This window comes from Poeciliopsis prolifica, unplaced genomic scaffold, assembly GCF_027474105.1.
Source record: "Poeciliopsis prolifica strain line A6 unplaced genomic scaffold, Auburn_PproV2 SCAFFOLD105, whole genome shotgun sequence".
Taxonomy (NCBI): Eukaryota; Metazoa; Chordata; class Actinopteri; order Cyprinodontiformes; family Poeciliidae; genus Poeciliopsis; species Poeciliopsis prolifica.
Window position 1 is genome coordinate 845,417 of NW_026562480.1, and position 16,793 is coordinate 862,209.

The window sequence follows — 16,793 nt, forward strand, 5'->3', positions numbered from 1 at the left end:
CCGACTTCCTCTGGGGTTTAGACCATGGCTCCAAGAGACTTTTTTGTAAGTCCTGACATGGTACACATGTGTACAAAGTTTCGTAATTGTAGGTTAAAGCATGGCTTGGGGCTGATCATTTAAAATTTTCTAGGGGGCGCTATAGAGAAATTAGGCCACACCCTACAAATATTGTGATGGATTCCTGTCGGGAGTGGATGAAGATCCATCCTTGTGAGTTTGGAGCAGCTGCGCCCAAAAATGTGGAATTGAGAGCCAAACGTATGGCGATGGCGTTACAGGTCACTTCGCCACGCCGCCACGCCCACCTGCTCCATCGAATCTGGTCGGGGTTGGAATCCTCAATACACCAACATGTCTTCTGTGTCTGGGCAGTTTCATGTTGATGAGGTCAAAGGGGTCAGATAGCGAACTTCACAGTAAAACATTACACTTCCTGTTCTCAGGGGCGTGGCCTAAGTGATGTCATCATTCGACCATAGGGTATTCTAGGAGACCCGATGATGATCAATCACTCAAACTTTGGTTCCTCTGTGAGTTTCTGTGTAGGAGATATAGCAGTTTATTTTTTATGGGGAGTAGGAACTTTGACCCCTGCTAACCCCCCTTCAGCATACTCAAAAACTCACCGTTTTGATAACTTTAGATGGGACATGCCTTATGAACAGACTGACGGAGTTTGAAGCCGATCAATGAAAATCCCTAGGAGGAGTTCGATCAAATAGGAAGGCTGTAAATGGCAAAAATGGGTCAAAATCCAAACTTCAATCCAAAATGGCTGACTTCCTGTGGGGTTTACACAATGGCTCCAAGAGACTTTTTTGTAAGTCCTGACAAGGTACACACGTGTACAAAGTTTCGTAATTGTAGGTTAAAGCATGGCTTGGGGCTGATCATTTAAAGTGTTCTAGGGGGCGCTATAGAGAAATTAGGCCACACCCACCAAATATTGTGATGGATTCCTGTCGGGGAGTAGATGAGGGTCCATCTTTGTGAAATTGGAGCAGCTGGGCCCAAAATGTGGAATTGAGAGCCAAACGTATGGCGATGGCGTTACAGGTCACTTGGCCACGCCCCCACGCCCACCTGCTCCATCGAAGCTGGTCGGGGTTGGAATCCTCAATACACCAACATGTCTTCTGTGTCTGGTCACAGTTTCATGTTGATGAGGTCAAAGGGGTCAGATAGCGACAGTTCACAGTAAAACATTACACTTCCTGTTCTCAGGGGGCGTGGCCTAAGTGATGTCATCATTCGACCATAGGGTATTGTAGGGCAGCCGATGATGATCAATCACAGTAACTTTGGTGCCTCTGTGAGTTCTGTGTAGGAGATATAGCAGTTTATTTTTTTACGGCGAGTAGGTGAACTTTGACCCCTGCTAACCCCCTTCAGCATACTCAAAACTCACCGTTTTGATAACTTTAGATGGAACATCCCTTATGAACAGACTGACCGAGTTTGAAGCCGATCAATCGAAATCCCTATGAGTAGTTCTATCAAATACGAATGCTGTAAACGGCAAAAATGGGGTGAAAATTTGACCTTCAATCCAAAATGGCTGACTTCCTGTGATACTTGCACTATGACATTAATTGTAAATTTTGAGCATCTTGGGGAGCTCTACAAGTGTACCAAATTTCATGTCTCTACGATGAAGTAAGTGAATAGCAAAGGGTCCTTTGAAAATTTCTAGGTGGCGCTATTGAGCCATTTCTTGTGGAATTTTTGCGACGACTTTAAAATATGTAAATTTGAAACAGGCTTAAGGCCTCCGCCAAGTTTGGTGAGTTTTTGAATATGATAAAGCCCCCAAAAAGCCAATTCATTTGGAGGGAGAATCGTAATAATAATAATAATAATAATAATAATAATAATAATAAGAAACAGTACAGAAACAATAGGCCTTCGCAGCGCTTAGCTGCTCGGGCCTAATAAAAATCTCAAATTAATGGTGAATTTGCCACAGCTTTTAATTGGGGATCAAAGGGTCGCAAACAATCCACTATTAATTTACATCACTTGAATTTTTCAGTTTCCTAAATATTTATATGTTCAAATATTAAAAATAAGCTTCTGTACCTGGTTCTATTTTTGTCTCAAAACAAAGAAACTGAGGTCAAATGATCACACTCTTTATTTGTTAAGGAGTCCTGCAGGTTGAAGCAAACGCCTGCAGAGCCATCAGAGTGGGGAAACCTCAGCATGTAAATTACAGCCACATTCACAAATTGAAGTTAATTCATCCCAACAATGGAAATTACTTTTAATACCATTGTTATGCTAGTTATCACATCAGAGAATCAATCCAGGTTGTGAAATGGAACAATTCCTACAAAAACAAGCATTTCCGTATCTACTTCATCAGAACTTCTAGGAACATTTAGTTGGTAATCCAGGACTTGGGCACAGAAGCCCATCTATTACTTACTCTTCCAATTAGGAAAGACATGAGAACATAAACTTCCAAGCAAGGCAGAAAATGGCGGTAAGAAAATAGCTGCTCGCCTTCACTTGCTCATATCTACAGTCAGAGCCATAATTAAAGTCTAAAACGGAAACGGATGAAGACACAAATGTAAAGTCACATTTGTAAAGGTTTTACCATCAATTTTCTCCCAAGAAGATGCACATCCTGCTCCGTGTTACAGGTTCTGTGTATTTTTCTCCCCCTCAGATGCAAAGGAAACCTTCATTTCATTTATAATAACCTCCTTTGGTCCATTTTTAAAGGCCACTAAACCTACAAAAATCAAATTAACTGTGCTGACGGTGCAAACGGTAGTTTTAAGGTGGAACGTACCAGGAAGGCCGGTGGTTGTCTAACAACTCGTAAAAAGAGGAGTGCAGTGATTTGATGCTTTGGTTAATGCTGGAGTGTCAGGTAGCTTGTTTTGGCTTTCACATTGAAACCAGCGTTTAGTCAGAGTTTCGTACTGAAAGAGAGAAAGATCAGCAGTAAAAAAAATTATCAAAAGCACAGCAGAGCCGCAGAGTTCAGCCTTCAGCTCCAATGGAAGAGTAACGACAAGCGTAACTGAGATATAAGCCTCGTAGAAAACATTTAGAAAGTTTCCCTTATTGGAAGGAGGGTTTATCGTGTTTGTTGCTGCAGCAGCTCTACACGGTAGGCTGCAGCAGCTCCTGCAGGTCGCACAGCGTTTCCTTTAGCGTGCGAGCCATTGTCTCTGCGTTGGTCTCCTCGCAGCAGTTGAAGGCGGTGACGGCGAAGTGGACGTGGTCCGCCTGCGGGTTGTAGCACACGGCGTAACCGTCGGGCACGAGCGGCCCGAAACACATCACGCTGTCGGTGTTGGCGGGAACCTGCAGACGCAAAACCAAACGTGAGGAAATGAATTTAAAACATCTTCTATCACATCAAAATCTGTATTTGTTGTCAAATATTAACTTTAAAACTGAGCATGCTCACCTAAATTAACCACATTTACCTAATCCTGCTTAATACCAGCATAACTCATAATACATGGATTTATTTCAGAGTGAGATGATTACAGCAACAACTGCAGTTTTCTGCTGATCGCCGATTGCAGTAAGACACAGCTACAGTTCCTTGATTAAAGGTATAAATAATAATGTGACTCAGATACAGATGGAAAAAAGAATTTAATAATCCTGAAAATGTTCTGAAAAAATGGAACACGGCGTATTTAAGCTATTGTAGATATTAGGAAAAAAATGGATAAAAAAATATCAGAAAATTTCTAGAAACAAGAAAAATGTATATTAATCTCATAAATACATTTTCTAGAATAAAAAACAAGAAAATGTCTGAGTTCTATTTTTGAAACAGAGAAATTTTCACGTTTTTTCTAGAAAATCTATTTCTGAGATTAATCCAAAATTTCTGAGTTTTTTGGTGAAAATTTGCTCCTTTTTCCCTAATATCCCTAATAGTCTTTACAAAAAAAATTAAAAATCGGAAATCCAGAAAAATTTTTGGACTCTGATGATAATTTACTTTGAAGCTGGATTTTCCCCAAACAAATAAAAATTCATGCAGAATGAAATGAAAACATTTAAGTGTACAAACGTCGTCCAGCTGTGTGGGAACAGACCTGTCCTGTGCGCAGCTTCCAGTGCGTGGCCAGGCCGTAAGCCGTGTCCATGAAGATTTTGGGAATGCTGAGTCCTTCCTCGATGGCCTGCAGCTTGAGCCCCAGCAGGTGGCGGTCGATGCCGTGTCCTCTCAGAGCCTGAGAAAAAACATCACCGACTGAGACTCCAGATCACATAAGAAGCTGAGGAAAGCAGCTTCTTGAGGCATTTACCTGCGCGGTCAGCTCTGAGTATGCATCCACTGCTTCTCTGAGCAGCTCCAGCTTCGCTTCTCTCTGCGGAGAGACATGAAGGGTCAAAGCTACAGAATCAGAAAGACGGCGACAAGTTGCAGCAAAGCTTTCCTCACCGATACGGTCTGATCGTCGAAGGCCAGGATGAACTTGAGCGTCTGGTTTGTGGGCGAGCGGATGTACTCGGTCCGTCCTCCTCGGAACATCCTCTGTGAGGCGATGTCGCAGGCAGGACAAACCTCGCTGTGAACTCTGCAGGAAGAATCACAGACTGCAGCGTTCAGAGGAATTCAAAAACTTTTCAAGCATCAAACCTTGGAGAAAAACACAACTAAAAGAGACAGTTTTGGTATCATTGATTTGTGTTATTAATGTGATAGTTTTCTAAATAAAATGCAAAAAACACAAAATCCTTCCAAGAGTTTTTGTATTTAGTGTCTAGTGCAAATATCCCAGCAGAGCGCCCTCTAGTGGTTATGCAGCTCATCAGGTACTGGTTAGGTCTTACTTTGGTGCTGCTACAAACCTCCAGCAGGAGCTAATAAGACTTTTGTTTTAAATCAGAAGCGTTTTAAAATAAATGTGACTGTTTTTATCGTGGTCCTGGTACCGACCTGTAGTAGGACAGCTGCAGAGCCACCTGGATGAAGGAGTTCGGACTCAAGTTGTGCTTCTTGGGAAGCTCTTTGCCGAACCTCTTGAAGTTGAAGACGTGGACGTCGAGGTCGTTGATCAGACTGAAAGAATGTAAAAGATAATTTAATCACAACGTCTACAGGAATCCTTAGTAGGATTATAATCTGATCATTTCATCTGGTTATAAAGGGAGCAAAAAACAACTTCCAGGTTTACAAATAATCAAATATTCTTAATTTCAGTGTGAATTTGCAGTAACTATTTATGCAGCAGTCGTCTGAACTGGAAAATACTTGAATGAAATTCCAGAAGAGCCCTGAATTCAATTCAATTAAAAAATACTTTCTTAATCCCAAAGGGGAATTAAGCAGCAAATATATGAAAAATATTGCAAAAAATATTTGTGCAATGTCATTTAATACAATATTTATAATACAGTAAATATTATATTATGTTTAAATATTAAATTATATTAGTACAATATATTATTTTACATTATATTTAATAATATAAAATTTAAATCGCAATCAAAAAGCTTCAAGAAATAAAACCAAATTATCGTTTAACCAGATTTGATTTACCTTTCATCAATTTTAATCCACATTTTATAATCCCTGCTCTCATAATGTATATTTTGGGTTTATTGTAGCATTTTATGCATTATAGTTTTCAAGCTGTTCTTGTGTTTATTCTTTTATTCATATTTGCCATTTTTCTACCTGTTAACTGTTAGTTTTGATGCTTAAATAATCAACATATTTTTTCCCTTTATCTGTGAAAATCCAAAGAATAATAATAATTTTAAAAAATCCATCTGAACTGATCTGTGAGTTCAGCGCTAAAAAATAATTTCAAAAGTTTTGCAGAGCGTTTATGTTGGAATTTAAAGCTCAGATGAAGCAAACAGGAAATATCACTGCGGTGAGATGAATGATTTATGATCGTTCTGAAAATATGAAGGTTTAATCAGAAAAACATCGACTCGTTTCGTTTTACTCTCTCGATTTGCTGAATCCAGCAGGAGGAAGTTGGACCTGGTTCAAACAAACACTCACATGTCGAGGTTCTGCTTGGCCTGCTCGATGTCCCTCTTGATGTCCAGGTCGATGTGGAAGTAGAGCTTCTTGGGCATCGGCAGGGGAACGAGCGGCGCCCTCTTTGGGTCGGGCTTCTCACTGCCGACAAGCAGAAAAATATTCAAGAGCAGGAAATATTGGCGACACTTTATTAGAAGGGATATGGCATAAAATCTGTCACAAACATGAAGGATTCGTCATAAATGTTTCTGACTGTTATGAACATTTTTAAATCGCTCTTAATTCAATTCAAATTCAAACATACTTTATGTTAAATAAAATTAAATAAAGTAAGTTTTCAAACTTTGCTTTCCAAATTTTGGTTTTAATCAAATGCTCGATTGTACTTTATTACAAAGCTGAGCAGTTTACAAACTTTGAAACTTACACTATTTGAATTCAAGAATTTTTAAGGATATCAAGCACCGGTTTAAAAGTGAGATGTAGTCATTTTCAAACCTGGTTTAAACCAGATTATTGTTACTGAGGCCGTTTTACTCATGTACAAGCTTGTCCAGCAATCCCTGCAACTGGTGCTCATCCAGCATAGCAGTATTTGTTGCAGTAGGAGTTTTTCCAGACAGTTTTATCTCACCAGTACTCCTGTATATGGTGCAGCAGGTTGGCTATGGGCGGGCCCTCAGCTGTGGCCTGTTCGTACAGGAGGCCCCATGATCCGTCCTCGCCCACCACAAACTGTTCAAACAAATACAGGTCACAGTCAAATACAAATACAATCGGCTTCTCCAAAGCGTCTGCATTATTGGTGATCAGGCCCACCTGCAGTGTTTTGTCAAACCAACGGTTGCCGCTGTTGGAGTACGTCCCGCCTCCATGCAGAATCTGAGCCGCCTTACGGCTGGCGTACCTGCAAGATAAAAACCAAAAGCATGAGACTCAAATAAAGAAAAAAAATAAAACATTATTCTTAAGGATCTTTGACGCAAACGGCGCAGCGTTTCACAATCTGTAGTTTCAGTTCAAATACAGGGAAAGACAATTGCTCACTGCAGCAAACGTCAACACGCGACACAATCATATCTGCAGAGACGATTACGCAACAAGTTCAGCAAACACAGAAACACCCGAGAATGTGAGCGTGTGCACATACTTCTCATCTGATATTCTCATGACGGGAGAATCCAAGCACAGCAAGAAAAGACCCGTCTCAATCATCCGGACCGACTCCTGGTTCAGTTTGTCTAAAGAAAATTAAAAAAAATACAAAAAAAAGAAAATATTTAAGAACATTGTTTTACCTTTATACAACCTGCATGTCTAAAACATCAAAATGTGTATTAGCATTAAATTGGTTTCTACTTTTAAACAACAGCAGGTTCAATGAGATTAACAAAAATCCCCAGGATGAGGATTTTGATTGAAATAACTGCATAGTTGCAAATAAAATCTCTCTCAATCAGAATGAGAAACTGAAGCTACTGCATCTGCAGGCCCAATAATTAGCAATGGAAGCTAACATTAGCATGCTAACACCAGTTAGCATGCTAATGTTAACCTAACATGGAAACATTGGTCTTTGCATGCAGATTAATAAATGTTTCAGACAAAATTATCTATACATTCATCAATAATTGTTCTTCCTGAATAATACATCAACAATACATCAACAATATTATGTAGATGAAAGTTTTTGCTGTAGTTATTTAGCAGTTTTAGCTCATAGTAGGAGCTGCAGCAAAAAAGAAAAATTCAGACTGAAAAGTGTTTTGCAGTAGTTCTAAGGATTGCTTAATTTGAAAGTCTGTGCTCAGCAAAAAACAAAGAACAAAAACTAGAACTCTTGATATTCAGGAAAAGCCACTGGAAACTACAGTAACAGCTAGCATTGGCCTTAGCATGCTAATGTTAGCCTTAGCATCTCCACACACAATGACTTGACTGAATTATGATTTTTTAAGTTTCAGCTATATCAGCTAGAGCTGAAGTTAAGAGAAAAATAAACAAAAGCAAACACAATTGATATTTGAAAAAAAGTCTGAATAGCTCAAAAGCTAGCATAGACCGTGAAAACAAAACCTAGAAAAATAATTGCATTTTTTGGTAAGAATTCAGTATGAAAACCAGCGGAGCGTTCTAAGACAAATTCAAATTAAAATATCCATATGTGGCCTTTTGTTGCAGAGTCACAAAGTAAACAAACGATTCCCACAGGTTGGATATGTAAGAAACTCTCTCCCAAAACTATGAGATCGTCCAATTTTTGTGTTGTCACCAAACAAGATAATCCAAATGAATTAAAATTAAAATATCTCTTCATTTCCCTATTGTTCATTTTGGTCTATTTTGATTACGTATTTTCCGGATTATAAAGGGCACCTCACAATAAGCCGCACCTACGAAAACAGCACCGGGCTATAAGCTGCATGGTTCAGAGCATGGGAAGAAGTAGCGGCTTATAATCCAAAAAATAAGATCCAACTAATTAAATACCACTGGACTGTGAAGTGATGATGTGCGGTCGAACCTTTCAGCAGCCGGTTGTACGCCTCGCCCCAGGTGTGGCGGTGCTCGCTGGTCAGGATGCCCATGGGCTCCTTGTCCGTCTTCCAGGACTGAGACCTGATTCTGTGCAGCTGACTGTGAATCTGACTCTCGGTCATCCGCGAGCCGTCGCTGTTGTAAACCTCCAGCTGGAAGAACTAGAACCAGGAAATGAACGGTTAAATCAGAGACTCATCATGTTAGTGATTAACTCAACAATTATTGGATTTTTAAAAAACATTTAAATCAGTTTTAATTATTTAAATCATTCCTCGTCAATAAAGAACTGTTGAGATCATTAAAAAGTTTTCCAAAACCTTTTAATTCATTAAGGATTTGGCTGCATTAGAGGACGCTCGTCATGTTTTTGTGCTTTCATTCGAGTCTCAACTGCTTCTAAAAACAGGCCAAGCATTCACAGTAACAAAACCAACACCCAGCTTATTGTTTCAGGCAATAACTTCCTGGTTTTCGGTGTTTAACTTCCTGGTTTTCGGTGTTTGTGAAATGAGTTTCAAAAACACTCCGTGGACACTCGGCCGTTTCCTAGCAACTCAACTGAGCTCTAGTACATTTGGTCAGCTTGTTTTACCGCTGTATGCAGTGCACAATGGCTGTTTTAGGGTTAGGATTTTTAACATGTCTTCCAGTTGCATTGTTAAATATTTGTTAGAAATTAAAGTTCACTGATGTTTGAGAAGGCGCGCTCACTTTTAGGCCTGAAAGGATTAATCAAATTAATTGATTTAGTAATAAATTAATTGTAGGCTAAAGTATACTAATGCAAAAAAGGTCACTTGCTGATAAAAACCCAACATGTTCACATTTTGTTCTGAACACCTTTGTCTGTAAATATGTTTTACCAAAAACTCCTCAAGTGGTATTTATTTTATTCTTTATATTCACATGGTTCAAATGTCATGTTATTTTATTTTAGACAACAAAATGTTTTTTTTTACTTAAAGAACAAGAATGGAGTCATTTGCCTTTTGATATTGTATAAAAAGATTTATGCAATTACAAGAAAGTGTGCCAATTTTTGTATCCAATCAATCAATTAATCATCAGAATAATCATTAGTTGCATTATTGTATCATTACCGTAATATATTAATGGTATAAAGTGTCTTTTATAGCAATAACTCCTCCAGCAGCAAAAATGTGCTACTTTAACAGGCCTATTGAAGCATTACAATGATCTCAAAACTAACTTCATTAACATGACGTTTGTGCTGATTAGGAAGCAACTCTAAATCTGAGAGGCACCTTCAACTCTGACCTTTGTGGTGGGTTTGAAAGTTGACCTTTGGCGCTCCATGAACATAGAAAGAAACCGCGATAAATTTGGTTTTCTGCAGTCGACAGAGTTCATTAAACTAAAGCCAGATTGGCAAAGAGTCATTGGACAGTGAAGCACTTTGTGTAAAGGTCAGCCAAACTAATAAAATGTTCTGGCCGGGTCCAAGTCTCTGCACCTTCTGGATAAAAATATTTCAGCCTTCGCCTCTGGTCCAGTCTGGACTTATTTTAAACACCAGAAGAATCTCATGCTGTGTTGAGTATCTCCTTTGTCACAAAAGGTCATCAAGGCCTTTAAACTCCTGAACAGGAATAAACGCATTCCTTCCTCTCCGGGTCATCAGTTATTTTTCATCCATCTGAGTCAAAAACACAAAATCTACCTTTTCAGGAGTGAAACCAAACAGGTAGCAATAAAATCAGGACATGACCTCAGAGCTGTGGATGAAAACCGACACGATTCAAAAATACAGACGCTTCCCATCTCCTTCTACATACTTTAACCCAAGTAACAGTATTTATCCAAGAAATTACTTGAGTATAAAAGCATTTGGTAAAAAGTATTGAGTCACTGATTAAATTATCAATCATTTAATACTTAAAAATTACATCAGATGGACCAAAATATAAAGTTATGTAGACATTTTGGCATTTAAAAGACCAAAATGACAATTATTGAAAGAAAAGGTAACAAAATAAGGCAAAATAAATTTTTTCCAGATCAGGCAAAATAAATTTTTTCCAGATCAGTTTTTTTCATTGACACTGTAAAAACACAATCTTAAGTATTTTAAGTTTCTACTGCAAATATCTTCATACACTTGAAGACAAAACTAATTTAGCAAGAACTTATCGTCAAGGTATAGAAGCTTATTTTCAAATTCAAAAGCACTTTTTACTTTTATCATTTATTTTAATATTTTTTTATTTTTACTTTTATTTTAAGTAAATAATTTCTTTATATTGATGAAGAAATACTAGTTTATTTGGTAGATTATAACATGGGGGAAATGTATTGTTTTCTGGCAGTGAAACTCATCGGTATTAAGGAATTGTTCACTTAAAGCAAGCTTTTAAGTTATTTATAAGTTAGTTTTTTTCATTTCAAATGTAGTAAGATATTCAAACTACAAAATAAACTAAATATACTTGGCAAGATTTGGAGTTTTTGCAGTGAAAAAATGAAACAAAAGCTGCAGGTTTGTGTCTGTTTATGGTGAATTTTTGGTTAAAACTTGTTTGTTTTTCATTCAGTTGATAAAGAATCCAGAAATTTATTCAAGTAAGAGCAGTGATACTTCATAGTAAAATTACTCATGTAAAAGTGAAAATTACAGTAACAAAAACACTCTTAAAAGTGATTTTTTTTTTCAAAAAATGTTACTGAAGTAACTGTAATTGAGTAAGTAATGCAGGTTCCTCCCCAGCTCTGCCCACCTGGTAGTTCCTGACCACAGTGATGTGGGTCGGCGAGCGTCGGGAGTTGCTGTAGTGAGCGACGTAGTCGTGTTTGGGTCCGGGAATCCTGCTGGAGGAGAAGAGGAGCGGGTACAGCTCCATGCACAGAGGCTTCCCTCGCATGAACTCCACCGGCAGCTGCCCACTGAGAGAAACACAAGCAGCTGTCAGGATTCCCACCGCTTCCATAAAACAAGCATCAGGAAACCAGTTTAGGAAAACCAGCGAGACACAAGTACCTGCTGCGTTTATTTTCATTTATCACAAAGAAAATACAGGCTTAGATTTCACTCAGCTACTGCCAGATTAGTCTAGTTTCTAGCGAAAAGTAAATTCAATTAAAACAAAGGTAACTTTGGTAACAAAAATGCAAGTTATTAAAAATTAAATATATTTTATCAAAAATTAAATGTTAATTGAAAATTTCTTCAAAGAGTTATTGAAGATGCTGATGGCTGTGGATCTCCTGTAGCAGTCTGTGTTACAGGGAATTTGAAGAAGCCTGTGAAACAAATTCATTAAACCACAATAAAAATATATTCTACTGATATATCCTTTCTATGACTAATGTATATCAGGAGGTAAACATGTTGCTCCTGTAATCCAATGAGGTTTGAGATCAGCTGCAGATACTCTTACAGTCAGTCCAAGTAAATTTAGCTACAGATTATCGTCAAACGGCAGCCAAACACACGGCGACGCCAGCTGGGTGAAACATAAGACAGGCAACAACAAGAGGGCAAAATGACGCCTGCAGCACCTGAACAGAGCAAGAATCACTCCAGTGAGGAGTCACTTCAGTGAGGAATCACTTCAGTGAGGAATCACTCCAGTGAGGAATCACTCCAGTGAGGAATCACTCCAGTGAGGAATCACTCCAGTGAGGAATCACTCCAGTGAGGAATCACTTCAGTGAGGAATCACTCCAGTGAGGAATCACTCCAGTGAGGAATCACTCCAGTGAGTCAGAGTTTTCACTGCGTTGTTATAAAAGGTAAAACTCACTTGTTCATTTTGGCTCTGAAGTCCAAAACAGCTGCTATCAATTTAGATGCAAACCTGTGAAGAAAGGAATATATTATTACCGTTACGTTATAGATTTAAATCAGGAGCATCAAGCTCATTTTCATTTAGGGCCACATCAAAATTTGGAGTAATCTGGAGGGCCACATAAAAAGCTACAGCGGTCCAGATTTGGCCCCCGGACCTTGAGTTTGACACGTGATTTATGGGGTTTAACCCAGTGGCGTCTAAACTTCTTGCCATTAGTGCCAAAACTGTTGAGAAAACTTTAGCACTAAATTGATTTAAAATGAAAAAGGAAAAGTTTTATTTCTGAAGACATTTATTGTTTTTATCTCTTCAACATTATACTAAATAAACTATTTTAATAAAACCATAAAAAGCATTATAAATAAAATCTACTAATTAAGCAAAGCAGCCTAATTTTTGTAAAAAAAAAAGCAATCTGTAAATCATTGTTGATCCAAAATACAAACAAAGCCTTGCGCAGTTGATGTATTAAATTTTCCAAAGTGTTTTTTAGAGGTTTATGATCCTATTTTTTAGAGAAAAAAAACCAAGTCTGGTTTCAGAAAACTTGTTTGAAAACAACAGAAATATTAATAAAATAAATATTGTTGTCTTGTATCTAAATAAATACACATTTTATTTCTCTATAAATATCTCAATTTAATCACAAATTGGTTCCATCCAGGCAACCAAATGGCCTCCAGGACGTCCCTGGTTTAACCATAACATAAAAACAATGCAATCTGAGATTAAATAAATAGTTTCTCGGTTCTTTCTTCTGTCGGACTTTTATCAGACAGAATGCATCCTCTCCTGATAAATGTCTTCTCCACTATCTGACTTTTCCCCAGCAGAAAACAAAGCAACCGGCTCAACTACCAAACACAGATAAGGAAGTCTGAACGCCGCAAGTAAACAGCTTCTTCAGACGCGTTTCTAAGACTCATTATGAGTCAAACTGTAGGGAAAAACAGATCCGTGTCTGAACTCACAGCAGCTGGCTCCTCCAGTCGTTGTAGTCCCTGCGGGGCAGAGAGATGGCCGGGTTGGAGTGGACCGCCAGGGGCTGCCTGCTCTCCAGGTACGCCCACCGGACCCACAGGTCCGAGACCTGGAAGGACAAAGAAAGTTCAAACTTTTTATCCCTTTCTATATGATCACCGGCTGAACCTCATCATGCATGTTCAGCTCCTCGTAGTTACGCTTCACGCTGGTTTCATATCATTATTTGTATTGTTATTTTTCCAGTTGCACGATGCATCAAACCGTATCAAATGCCTTGTCTACTTAGTCAGCTAGAGTTAATGCATTTCAGATCAGAAAAACTCAAGCAGCCAGAACAGTTTCTGTCCCCTTAGTAAAAATTCAATAGACAGAAATTTAAGCAGCATTAAATGAGTTAAATCAGAACACAGTGCAGCGGATTTAACTCATCATGCAGGGCCGGTCCTACGCTGTCTGAGGCCTTTAACATAGGGGCCCCTGTGTTGGGAGAGGGGGAGTAGTTTAATTGGCCAACCTAAAAAGCTGTAAATGCAGTTTACTGATTTATATTTGTGAACAAACGGAGCTCAAACCCAAAGATTAAACTCTTCAGATTGTTGCCCCAGTAACAAAACACTTCAACTATGAATATTGTTCTTTGAACTTTTACAAAGTAAACTTGCCAGCTACTTAACATCTTAAATTTAAAAGTTAAACAATTTAAAATCTTTTAACTTATGTATCCTAACACCATTAAATCAAATTGAGCAGCATTGCTCATCTCAGTATTAGTCATTATCTGTACATTTACGAATCTGTGGTCTGTGTTAAAATATCAGCGTTTATTGGCCTCTGAAGGCTTGAATTGATATTCATCAAATATCAAATTGTATTTTCTGATTAGTTGTTTTTGTAGATTTAAAAAGTGTTTCACTGGCAATGTTTTCCCGTAACATATAATTATCCAGCAATATTTTTACTTTTCCTGTCAATTTAACATCTTTTAATACGAAAACATGGTGGACCGCCTTGATCCCCAACCTGAGCAAGTTTTCTGGGGGAAAGCCTGACATTTTTGTGATTAATCTCAAACGTTTGGAGAGTTTTGGTGTAAATTTACTACTTTTTTTCTACCTACAAAGTCCTTAATTCACTCTTGTAAAAATTACATACGGATTCTAGAAAATTGGGCAAAAATATTTAGAGAATGAAACTGAATGTTGCTCTGTAAGTGTCACCGGATGTCTTCAATTGCTCTGTTTTGTTCATGGAAGCACTTCATGGGTTTATTTCTGTGTCTTTAACTCCATTAATTAGAGCCAAATATGCTCCTTATGCGTTTTAAATGTATTTTGGAAAGTGTCGTGTTTTTTTTGTTTGTTTTGTTTTTAACCAATAGCAGCGATGCATGCGCCCATTCCCAGCTTCAGCAGGAGTCTGCTTCACACACACCCAGTTCTTGGTGAGCCTGGCTCTCCTCTCCAGCCCCTCCTGCAGCTGCTGTCCCAGGCCCCCGGGCCTCCCGAACTCCTGCACCATCCTGCGGGTGTGGTTGAGCTCCTCCGGGGGCAGAAGGGGCTCCAGCGCCCTCAGATAGCCCTGCAGGGTCTGGGTCAGCGGGGGCACCGGCTGCGGGGGCACCGTGGAGTAGAAACACGGCTCCTGCCTCGGGGAAACCTGCACAAAAGAAGAGGGAAACGAGTTTTTCTGTTTACTGCACGCCTGGTTTGTCATCCACTGGAGTTTGACCAGAGCCAATTAAATCGCTCAACTGCAGGAAATGCACAAGATATGATAGTAGAAACTCCATCCGCTACTCGTTATTTAGTTACCAGCAAGGTTGTTGACACAAACATTCAATTCCTGCCCCTTTTTGTCACTCTACGAGGCGAAGTAAATGAAAACAAGTGGACAAAACAAAAGGCTCACCAAAGACAGCCATGCTCTGCAAGTTCTCGCCTGAATATTCCTGAAAATCATATTTCCTCGGATCAGCTCCCCACCCTGTGGAGCATGCGTGGCCACAAAAAGGCACCGTTTTCTTTACGTCCACAGACGTACACAGCTCAGACTGCGCAGCGTCAGATCGCCCAAACGAAGCCCTGACCTCCTCCTACTTCTCCGTCATGGAGACACTCGGCGGCCCTCATCGCTCGACGCGCAGCTTCCGGAGAAAAGTTGCTTTTTCAGGGCGGAAAACGACGCGCTGCCCCTCCGCCTCGTCTCCCCGGCGGCTGTTCCCTCTGGCAGCGAGCATGCAGAGCCTCACGTAGCGGGCAGGAGAGAGGAGATAACTGCCGCCGCCGCTGCTGCACGCGCGCTGACGTAAAAACGTTTCCGTAAACAGCGACGTGAAAAGGAAGGTGCAGTACCGCGTCTGGCAAAGGGTGCCGCTGTTGTGCCCCCAACTCTAGTTAACAGCAGGTGATCCGAAACAAAGACTTTGTAAAAACAATAAAGAGCGGAAATGGGTTCTAACTTCAGGAACTATATAAATAAATGTGCTTTTAGGATTATTTTTACTACGCTGTATTTTACTTGAGTAACTTTAAATAGAGTATCATTACTCTTACTTGGGTAAATTTTCAGGATTTTCTTCCCACTGAAAGAAAAACAAACACACACCTGCAGTTTTTGTTAAAGTTAATAGGTTTTTCTGTTAAACTGATTTTGAAAAATTTCATTGCCTGATTTTGTTATTTTTTTCTGTTACTCATATAAATAATTGTCATTTTTGTCCTTAAAACATTAGATTCTTAAAATCCCATTTATCTTTAGATAATCTGTCATTTTTTTGTATTGATGTAATTATCTCATACTTCCTGTGACACTGTCTATAATAGAAAGTGACACCTGGTTTATTTTAAATGGTGAAACCAACATATTAAAGTAAAAGTAGGTAATTACTTTCTGTAACTGCAGACCAGTAAACGATTAAACTGACATAATTTCTTCTGACATAAAAGTGAATTAAATGTTAACAAATTTTCGCATTTAATTTGATAGAATTAATTAAACCATTCATTCATTTCATGCAGTTTATAAGGATTAGTTTAAATAATCACATATTTCGTTTTTAGTTTGAGTAAAAGGGTAATTACAAAATAGTCCAAAGAAAACTTATTCTTAAAAATATTAGAATTATTTGGTTTGAGGTTAAACAAAAGACCTTGTTTTTACAAAAATCTTTTTATTTGGGTTTCAATTTTTTTGTTTTTATTCACTGCGGTATATTTTACAGTTGTGGAATTAATAATCTAACTAAAACATCTGGGAAAAAGTAGAAAATAACACTGTGGGACATCTGTTGACAAACACCAAAACCAAAGACATTAAAATAGTTTTCTATTTAATAATTCTAACATTTTGCAATATTTTCAAAGAAAACCAGAATTAAAATACATCTGGGAGAAGTTATTTAACTTTGACTCAAAACAGAAACTGCTGAGAAACATTTATTGAACCACAAGCACAAAAAAAAAAACAGGACATAAAAC

General features: G+C 38.6%; 1 protein-coding gene across 1 annotated transcript; it reads right to left on the reverse strand.

Annotated features, from left to right (window-relative positions):
- Nucleotides 1-2,119: 2,119 nt before the first annotated feature.
- Nucleotides 2,120-15,641, reverse strand: cratb (carnitine O-acetyltransferase b). The gene is made up of 15 exons (XM_055023713.1): nucleotides 15,226-15,641; nucleotides 14,749-14,973; nucleotides 13,305-13,423; nucleotides 12,286-12,339; nucleotides 11,260-11,425; nucleotides 8,508-8,682; nucleotides 7,134-7,224; nucleotides 6,803-6,890; nucleotides 6,618-6,718; nucleotides 6,002-6,121; nucleotides 4,925-5,047; nucleotides 4,427-4,562; nucleotides 4,290-4,352; nucleotides 4,077-4,214; nucleotides 2,120-3,324 (listed from the first exon to the last, which is right to left on the reverse strand). The coding sequence occupies exons 1-15, from the start codon at nucleotides 15,274-15,276 to the stop codon at nucleotides 3,121-3,123; spliced, it is 1,854 nt and encodes a 617-aa protein (XP_054879688.1). The 5' UTR covers nucleotides 15,277-15,641; the 3' UTR covers nucleotides 2,120-3,120.
- Nucleotides 15,642-16,793: the final 1,152 nt, after the last annotated feature.